Source organism: Corylus avellana, chromosome ca2 (assembly GCF_901000735.1).
Source record: "Corylus avellana chromosome ca2, CavTom2PMs-1.0".
NCBI classification, from domain to species: Eukaryota; Viridiplantae; Streptophyta; class Magnoliopsida; order Fagales; family Betulaceae; genus Corylus; species Corylus avellana.
In genome coordinates, this window is record NC_081542.1 from 6,212,757 (window position 1) to 6,223,115 (window position 10,359).

Here is a 10,359-nt window from a genome sequence, read left to right on the forward strand (position 1 = left end):
ACCACAGACAGAGTAGCACTGAATTTGGTTCTGAAAGAAACCTGAAAGCAGAATGACAAGCCTACAAGGAAGCAACTGAAGCACATTCCAGCAGCAGAGACCTGCAAGAAATGGTAGAGTTCAATGCTATCAACTTATTGATGAACAACACCAGGGACTTAGAGCTAACTCTTTGCCGTCCTCACCAAAAGCAGTGGTCGTCTGCCTGATCTATCTGCCAACATAACACCCACAGCGGCAGACGGAATCTGCAAAATAATGTTTTGGTGATTGGGAGGTGTACCAAGTAGAATCATGCATCCCCTTAAAGTCACAGATACAGTGAGCCAAGTACCTGGATGATAGCCATTGATATAGTCCCAATGCTACTTGAAAAACCTAGCATAAACCGGTGCTAGTAATCATCATTTCTTCATTTTTCAGTAGTTACATGAAACAATTCTTGAAGCCATTAAATTTACCAGCTTCTAAAAATATAGAGCTTGCATAAAAAGCAATTGCATTGCACCCTCCCAATTGTTGCAGTATCATCAACCCAAGTCCAACCTAAACCAATACAAGTAAAATACATGTAAAGAGTAGACAAGCTATGAAAGTAAAAGTATCACAGTGGTGAGGCTTACAATGAGGGTATGAACATATCTCTGTTGGAACAAGTCCAGAATTCTAGTTTCTGAATGCTTTTGAAAGGTTTCTGTAAAATCCTGCGAGAAGGAAGGAGCATTTCTCATTTTCTAGTTAAGTTAATAGAAAATACACCGTCATTAAAACATAAAATCGGAAGCTTACTCTAATATCAGCAGCTTCTTGTGAGATATCAGCATTCTTCCCCCGAAGACGCTGTAGAGCAGCTTCAAGTTCTGGTTCTTTACCAATTTTTGCCTGCAGACCACTTGTACTCATCATTTCAAAAGAGAGGAAGTAGAAATTTAGTAGTCTTTAGATGTTTTCTTCTGAAAGTGTACTTGAAAAGGCCATGACAAATATATGAAGGAATTCATTGTATTCTTTTTCATCAGACAACCAAATTCCATATAAATAACTTCAACAGAATCTTGGACTCACCAACCATCTAGGAGACTCTGGAACAAAAAACAATCCCACAAGTTGTACTAAACATGGAATAGCACCTGAAAATAAAATCAATGTGGATAGAACTATATCATTTTAGGATTAATTTATCTTCACATTAAATTTACACTTAGAAAAGGACCAACAAACAAGGTACCAATTAAAGCCAAGGTGCGCCAGGTAACGATATTTCCAATGAAATACATAAGTGAAATGCCGCAACAAACCAACAGCTGCATACTTGATGAAAACATAGGCTTGTGAACAATGAGTTGGCTATTCAATTGAGAGCTATAATGATTTAGTTATACCTGATAAGCTGATGTAAATTGTCCCCTAAGATTCCTAGGTGTTATTTCTGCAATATATACAGGTACCTGTTTGGCTATCAGAAATTAATCATTATTTGTTGTTTTCTAAATAGGTAAATCAACTATAAAATGTAAACTAATGAGTTACCACATAGCAAATAACGCCAACGCCAATACCAAGGGACAGTCTTCCCAGATCCAACCACCAAGCATTCTACATGAAGCATTAAACTCTATTAGTAGCTGAAACCCAAAAGAGAGAAATGTCGATGGAGTAATTTCCTTCACTTGGTTCATACTGATTTTGAAAAACAATGAATTGCTTCTCTGCTCCTGAATCAACAATAAAATGGCCAGTGAAGAGCTGGAGTTCTCGCGTGCAAAGGGACGAACTAGGAGTTTGTCTGCATACGGATGGTCTTAGTATTTTACAAGAGGGTTTGTAAGTTTACTATGCATATACTTTGAATCTTCTTTAGAGATTATGTTTTACCTTTGAGGCGCTCAAAATGTTTTCACTTCATCACCAAAAATCTTATGTTGATTATGTTTGATGAGTTCTTTTTTGTGGTTGAATTTGTATTAACTACTACAGAATTTTTTTTCTTAACATTGCTGCATATTGCCTGTTGTGTGCTTAGGGGTTAGATCCTGATCCTTTCACTATTTTAGGGAATGGTAACTGAAAAAGTTGAGATTAGAAATTAATTAAAGTAAGAAGAAATTCTTTGTAAAACTTGGTTGGGGATTGGAACTCATTCTATGGAAAGTTGCTTCCATCTGCTTGAAAGAGGAAATGTGAAGAAAAGATGAATTGGGAACATTAATTGAACATGTTGGCAGAACATATTGGCAACCAAATGCAGCATTATTTAGGGGAAGGTAAGGAAAGTGAGAAAACAAAAAAAAAAACCTTTGCAAATGCTATAGCAAGCCAACCTGCAAAGCTGAATATTTCAGAGAACCACATCGCCTGCATTACAAGATGAACAAGAAATTGAAAGGAATTTAAAAAAAAAAAAAAAAAAAGGATTCAGTTTTGATTTACAGTAAGCCCTGAGAAACTTACACCTTTTCGACCAATAATATCCGTTATCTTTCCATTTAACAATGCACCTATAACTCCTCCAATAGTTAGGGTAGAACCAAAAAGTGAATACTGCAAAAGGCAGAAAAAAGTATCAAAGATGTAAAATCCAAAGAAAATTCAATATGAATCTGCAAGGTACAAATACATTTGTGCATGTGGAAAAACTATAAACTAAAAATAAAGTGATGATATTAGTACTTACTGCAGCCACAGACAGGCCCAAATCTTCCATGATTCCGGATTCAGCAGCTGATGTAAATCCTGTCTTCAAACCAACAATAGTACATATATTCAGACCAAGTTAGCCAACCCCCACAACTATTGCTCCATAGAACAGACATATATTGCAGAAGATAGCCAAAACGACACAGTTTCATTCAATCTTTTTCTCTGAGTTATTTGGAAAAAATAAAATCATACATTTAATAATACCAAAAAAAAAAGAAAAGGAGTTAAAACAGCAGTAAAGAAGTGAGTGTCAATTAGAAAAAGAAATAAAAAATAAAAAAAGAAGTGAGTGTCATATATGTTTGACCCCCAAAAGAGAGAAAGATTTACAGCGGAGCCTGAGCAAAGTGAACCGCAGAGGGCGACCATGGTGCTGAGCACAACAACAGGGGTGGCTGCGCCCATGTCTCCAACATATCTAATGGGCTTGGCTTCATCATCTACAAGTGTAGACCTTGGTAGTAGTAGTCCTTCCTCCATGATTTCTCTCCCCATTTTTCATGGAAAGTGGGAAAACTTGTTATATATATTGAGGGAGAAAGAGAGGCTGACAGACGAGAAAATTTGTGTTGGCGAGAGTTTGTTGAGGCCGATTAGTGGGAGACTTTCAGCTGGGTAGCCATTATTTGCATTTTAAATTAATTTCATCACATCAAATGTTCCTATTCGCAACGTGCCATGAAGATGCCCACATCAACTTTTATATATATATATATATATATATATATATATATATATATAATTTTTCTAATAACATACATATGATATTTAATTGCTCTAAACAAATATTTCCATTCAATCACCCTCACAAGTGAGGTTGCAAAATTGACACTGATACCAGCGACTTCTTGAGAAATATCAGCATTCCTTCCCCTGAGGCGTTGTACAGAAGTTTCAAACTCTTTCCCCTTACCAATTTTTAGTGTTTTAATCGCTTTAAAACACCGAGTCTTTTCCCATGGTCTATATAAACACCATGTTGAATTATTTCTGATAGATCTGAAGGCTATTGTTTTGTGAGCTAAGAGAGAGAGACTTCTCATATACCTATGCCTTACATTGTTAATCCTCTTAGAGTTTATAGAAAACCACATGCATGTTCTAAATAACAAAGTAAAAGATTAACCGGAGTTCTAGAGCTATTGGGTTAGCAAACTAACGGGTAGTTTGTTTGCTACGAGTCATGTTTTTACTAGAAAGGTTTTTGTGAGTATAAATTGATTGTCTTATTGATCTTCAATAGTGAATTGGTTTTCTGAGTTTAGCTTTTCCAAAGTGGTTCACGAGTAAGAACAAATATAAACAAACAACACTGTTAAAAATAAAATAAAAATAAAAATAAAAAAAACTACAAAATAAAAAATACAAGGGACCCAAAAAAAAAAAAAATCAAATCTTGACATTAATCCGAAAACAACTTAGGAAGGGATCCTCGAAGGCGGAGAAGGCAATTAGAAAAGCTGTCAGTGATGCTGGTTGTAGAGGCCCATGGTAGACATTATGAGTATCAAAATAAAAATAAAAATAAAAATTTTTAACTTAGCTTCATGAAGAGACTAAAAGGTGATGTATAGTAGTAGAGGAGACACCATTTGGGGCGGTGAATAAGAGAAACATTATTTTCTTTCCTCCCATCAATTAGAAAGAAATACTTCTTATTTCAGAAAATGTGCCATTGATGCTTGTATTTCTTCCAAGGCTTGCCCCTTGGTCTCTGGTACAAATTTTGCGACGAATAGAACAGCGAAACCACAAACGCCCGAGAATATGAAAAATGTGCCTAATGATATAGAATGCCAAAACATTCATGTAATTTTACAGAAGAGGGAGCAAGCAAGAAACAGTTTACAAAATATGAAAGTGCATCATAATCTATTAAGTCCATGGTGAAATTGAAAGTGTAGAAACAGTCACCTGATGTACTCCATTCCATCATAAAATTGAAAGTGTATGAGGTAATCCAAGAGCAAGACCCGTGCACTAAAGTCAAGAGGCTTCCACTTGTTCCCTTGACGTTTATAGGGAATATCTGAAACAGAAAGTCATCCATGAGTTAAAGCTACATACCCCTACTTGCTTATGCAAAATCAATAATTTTGTAGCTTCTAAATAAGTATGTGCAAGGTTTTTTAGACGGTTAAAGCTTTTCTTTTCATAGTATATATATATATATATCATTGTCAGAGGAATCGGAGTTCAATAAGTTATATACCTCTGACATTATAACCCATGGTAATCCTCCCATACCTAATGTGTAAGCCACACTGTACCCCTGCATGGATTATTTGACAGTCAATTACTGCATCTCAATTGGATCTATCACTATGTAAATCTTAGTCCAGCATTGGAGTAAAAAAGAACTGCGAACATTCACTTGTTACCTTTAAGAATTCAAAATGATAAGTGTAACACTAAGTCTCACATTGGGAAGATAACCCACATAGCGTTGGTCGAATATAAAAGCACTTATGGGTACTAAATTTTACATCGGTTCCTTGGTGAGATTAAACTTTATAATTGACTCCAAAAAACTCCAAATTAATAAGTTATTTTGGTGTGATAATGCAGATAGCAAATTTAAGAATTCAAAAGGAATAGTGTAACACTCAGTCTTACATTGGAAAGATGAGTAACTTGCATAGAGTGTGTGGATTATGAACCCACTCATAGATGCTAAATCTTACATTGATTTCTTATCAAGTGATACTGAGCTTTATAAGTGATTCCAGATAACTACAAATTGACTAGTTTTTTTTTTAGAGATAGTGCAGATAATGAGATAGAGTTATTAATGTGTATTTGAATATGGAAGTAAAAAGTAATTTGATTTTCTAAATTTGAATTGAAACTTAGGAAATCTGTTGTGAGTGCTCTTACCAGGATCCCAATTAGTACCAACATGGGAGTGAGCACTTTCAACTGGTTGATGTCCTGCTCATAACAAAAGCTTCTAAAATATAATCATTCATATATGCGGATAACATAACCACAGACAGTCAGAGTAGCTCTGAATTTGGTTCTGATAGAAACCTGAAAGCAGAATGACAAGCCTACAAGGAAGCAGCTGAAGCACATTCCAGCAGCAGAGACCTGCAAGAATTGGTAAGATTTTATTGCTATCAACCTGAAAGCAGAATGACAAGCCTACAAGGACTTTAAGCTGAGTCTTTGCCATCCTCACCAAAAGAAGTGGTCGTCTGCCTGATCTATCTGCCAAGATAACACCCACAGCGGCAGACGGAATCTGCAAAATAATGTTTTGGTGAATGGGAGATGTACCAAGCAGAATCATGCATCCCCTCAAAGAGTCACAGATACAGTGAGCCAATTAAGTACCTGGATGATAGCCATTGATATAGTCCCAATGCTACTTGAAAAACCTAGCATAAACCGGAGCTAGTAGTAATCATCATTTCTTCATTTTTCAGTAGTACATGAAACAATTCTTGAAGCCATTAAATTTACCAGCTTCTAAAAATATAGAGCTTGCATAAAAAGCAATTGCATTGGCCCCTCCCAATTGTTGCAGTATCATCAACCCAAGTCCAACCTAAACCAATTTAAGAAAAATATCTATAAAGAGTAGACAAGCAATGAAAAGTAAAAGTATCACAGCGGTGAGACTTACAATGAGGGAATGAACATATCTACGTTGGAACAAGTCCAGAATTCTAGCTTCTGAATGCTTTTGAATGGTTTCTGTAAAATCCTGCGAGAAGGAAGGAGCATATCTCATTTTCTCGTGGCTGTACCAAAAAAGTTAGTTAATAAAACATAACCCCTAAGAAATCTATTCTCTAGTTAAGTTAATAGAAAATACAGTCTCATGATTAAAACACAAAATCACAAGGTTACTTTGATATCAGCTGCTTCTTGTGAGATATCAGCATTCTTCCCCCGAAGACGCTGTAGAGCAGCTTCAAGTTCTGGTTCTTTACCTATTTTTGCCTGCAGACCCCTTGTACTCATCATTTCAACATCCTAATAGATGTTCACGTTTTCTTTACAGATGAAATTAAACCAAAGAGAGCAAGTAAAAATTTAGTAGATGTTTTCTCCTGAAAGCATACTTGAAAAGGCCATGAGAAACATATTAATTAAGGAACTCGTTGTATTCTTCAGACAACCAAATTCCATATAAATTACTTCAACAGAATCTTGGACTCACCAACCATCTAGGAGACTCTGGAACAAAAAATAGTCCCACAATTTGTACTAAACTTGGAATAGCACCTGAAAATAAAATCAATATTGTGGATAGAACTATATCATTTTAGGATTAATTTATCTTCACATTAAATTTACACTTAGAAAAGGACCAACAAACAAGGTACCAATTAAAGCCAAGGTGCGCCAGGAAACGATATTTCCAATGAAATACATAAGTGAAATGCCGCAACAAATCAACAGCTGCATATTTGATGAAACATAGGGTTGTGAACAATGAGTTGGCTTTTCAATTTAAAGCTATAATTAATGATTTAGTTATACTTATACCTGATAAGCTGATGTAAATTGTCCCCTAAGATTCTTAGGTGTTATTTCTGCAATGTATACAGGTACCTGTTTGGCTATCAGAAATTAATCATTATTTGTTGTTTTCTAAATAGGTAAATCAACTATAAAATCTAGACTGGTGAGTTACCACATAGGAAATAACGCCACGCCAATACCAAGGGACAGTCTTCCCAGATCCAACCACCAAGCATTCTACATGAAGCATTAAACTCTATTAGTATAGCTGAAACCCAAAAGAGAGAAATGTGAATGGAGTAATTTTCTTCACTTGGTTCATACTGATTTTGGAAAAACAAAAAATGGTTTATCTGCCCCTAGCCTTCATCAACATACAATAAAGTAGCAAAAAAGGAAGAAACTTAAAAGACTGATTACAATAAATATTGACACTATGATTTCCACTGTCCTATTTGTTAGGTCTAAAGTATTGGCTCATTCCGGTTATCAAATATATAAGGGTTGTAACTTAGGGTTTGAAATTTCAAGATTTTATACCGTCGTCAGCAAGCTATCAGAAAGTTGTCTTAAAGCTACACAAATTATTGAAGGGATTTCAAGAACCAACACAAGAGGACCTTTAGAAAAACCGTCAGATAGATGTCCTAACGCAGCTCAGGCGGGTAAATAAAGAATTCAATGTAGAAGATTTGCTAGTGAGGATTGAGGAGTTGGAGCTGTCGTGGGCAAGGAGACAAGCAAGGGGTTTGTCTGCGTACATATAGTTTTAGGATTTTGCAAGAGGGTTTATAAGTTTACTATGCATGTCTGAATCTTCTTTAGAGATTGATTTTCTGGGTTTGACTGCATCGGAGTGGTTTTACTTTTAAGCTGCTCAAAAGGTTTCCAATTGTGTTGATTGTGTTTGATGAGTTCTTTTTTGTTGATGAATTTTTATTAACTACTACAGAATTTGTCTTAAATTTGCTGCATTTTACATGTTGTGTGCTTAGGGGTTAGATCCTGATCCTTTCACTATTTTAGGGAATGTTAACTGAAAAAACTAGAGATTAGAAATTAATTAGAGTAAGAAGAAACTCTTTGTAAAGCTTGGTTAGTTGGGGATTGGAACTCATTCTATGGAAAGACGTTGCTTCCATCTGCTTCAAAGAGGAAATGTGAAGACAAGATGAATTGGTAACATTAATTGAACATATTGGCAACCAAATGCAGCATTATTTAGGTGAAGGTAAGGAAAAAGACAAAAAAACAAAACAAAAAAAACACCTTTCCAAATGCTATAGCAAGCCAACCTGCAAGGCCGAATATTTCCGAGAACCACATTGCCTGCATTACAAAAGGAATAATAATGTTAGAAGATATATATATGACAAGATATGGCAAATTCCATTAATGATATTGCTCCACTCTCATCATGTTCCACCATACATTGATATCATGGGGCACTTTCAAAGATATGATGAGATTCATTATGATGTAACTTTAGTTTGTTGTATGGTCTAGTTTGTTCTATAAATGAGTGTAAGAACCTCTCATGTAATGTATCAAGGAATTCAACTCTTAAAGTGAAAGAGTGTATTATTGCTTGAATTCCTTGATACAAAGAAAGTGACTAAAGAAACGTACTCCTCTTCGACCAATAACATCCGCTATCTTTCCATTTAACAATGCCCCTATAACTCCTCCAATGGTTAGTGTAGAACCAAAAACTGAATACTGCAAAAGACAGAAAAAAGTAGAAGATTGATTGCAGTGATGACAATTAATCATTAAAGGGAAAATTCAATATAAATCTGCAAGCTATAAATACATTTGTGCATGTGATCATGTGTAAATTTGTCAACGTGCCTACAAATACTAATAAAACAAGCACATGATTTTGTGTGAGGATAAATAAAAGAAAAGTGAAAAACTAAAAAACTAAAAATAAAATGATGAATTATATATAGTACTTACATCAGCCACAGACAGACCCAAATCTTCCATGATTCCGGATTCAGCAGCTGATGAATATCCTGACTTCAAACCAACCATAATACATATATGCAGACCAAGTTAGCCAACCCCACAACCAATGCTCCATAGAACAGACCCTTTTTTTTTTTTTTTCCTTATTATTATTATTTTATATAAATATATAAGAATCTATGATTATTAGATATATAATAGATACAGTACACTGCAACGAGTATAACTATATAATAAAGCAAGAGAGATCTGCTATTCTTCCATTTTTCATTCATCTTTTTTTACAAATTTACTATTTAATCTGTAAAACCTACTTCTAATAGTAAATTTGAAAAACAAAATATGGATGGAGACAGATAAATAGCATTTCTTTACGAAGCAAACTCTTCAAGTGGCTTAACAATTTTTTTTTTTTTTTTTTGGTTAAACAGATCCAAGAGCCGAATGTGTAGACCTGGCCTATGGGCCCCTTGTATGGGACGATGCCCACCAATGACAGGCTGAGCAACCTACACAATCCCCGGCCCACGGTCACCTCCTCCCACAACCAATATGTTTCACTCGGCTATAGTAATAAATTGAAAAAACTTCACTTACTCCGAAGTTTCAACGGTTTTACAATCATAACTTTTAATTATTAATTTTTGCAATGTCAATATTTATACTCTAATGTTTTGGCCTTTTTTAATTGCATCCCTACTATTAAGGTTTAGAGTTAAATCAAACAAACAGATGAAATATCTCTTATATTCCTGTAAAATTTATACCTTAAAAAAACAAAAAAAAACAAATACATCCTCACTAGAGCAAATGTTGACTTTTTTTTTTTTTTTTAATTAAGGGGTAATTTGGTTATTTTTGCATGATTTAATAAAAAATTATAATAGAAAGGTGAAATTAAAAGGAGCTAGCTAGAACTTTGATTAATACTGGTATTGCAAAAATTAATAATTTGAGATTATGAATAAAAAATCATTGATAGCTCTGAATCAGTGAAGTTTTCATACTAAATTTAGAACATTTTTTTTTTTTAGTACATAACACAACAAAACAAAGAAAATAGCAAAAAACTAAACAGGCCTAGAGCGATGAAACGAAGGAGCTAGGGTCATTCCCACTTTTTCTCAGTTACTTGAAGAAAAAAAAAATCATACATTTCATAGTACAAAAATTAAAAGTAGAAATGCTACCTTACAAAAAAAAAAAAAAAAAAAA

The 10,359-nt window shown here is 34.5% G+C and overlaps 1 protein-coding gene across 1 annotated transcript in view; it reads right to left on the reverse strand.

The window, feature by feature from the left end:
- LOC132168658 (uncharacterized) overlaps window positions 1-10,359 on the reverse strand; it is a gene marked incomplete in the record, with an annotated part of 32,376 nt that overhangs the window by 21,337 nt on the left and 680 nt on the right. Inside the window, 24 exon segments of the mRNA XM_059579659.1 lie at window positions 803-882; window positions 1,066-1,130; window positions 1,229-1,304; window positions 1,383-1,448; window positions 1,531-1,596; window positions 2,296-2,355; window positions 2,452-2,541; window positions 2,675-2,733; window positions 4,615-4,729; window positions 4,913-4,972; window positions 5,578-5,631; window positions 5,731-5,790; window positions 5,882-5,944; window positions 6,037-6,080; window positions 6,166-6,250; window positions 6,329-6,409; window positions 6,556-6,648; window positions 6,869-6,933; window positions 7,035-7,110; window positions 7,198-7,263; window positions 7,346-7,410; window positions 8,469-8,502; window positions 8,803-8,892; window positions 9,133-9,195. Coding sequence (XP_059435642.1) covers window positions 803-882; window positions 1,066-1,130; window positions 1,229-1,304; window positions 1,383-1,448; window positions 1,531-1,596; window positions 2,296-2,355; window positions 2,452-2,541; window positions 2,675-2,733; window positions 4,615-4,729; window positions 4,913-4,972; window positions 5,578-5,631; window positions 5,731-5,790; window positions 5,882-5,944; window positions 6,037-6,080; window positions 6,166-6,250; window positions 6,329-6,409; window positions 6,556-6,648; window positions 6,869-6,933; window positions 7,035-7,110; window positions 7,198-7,263; window positions 7,346-7,410; window positions 8,469-8,502; window positions 8,803-8,892; window positions 9,133-9,195 — 1,676 coding nt within the window.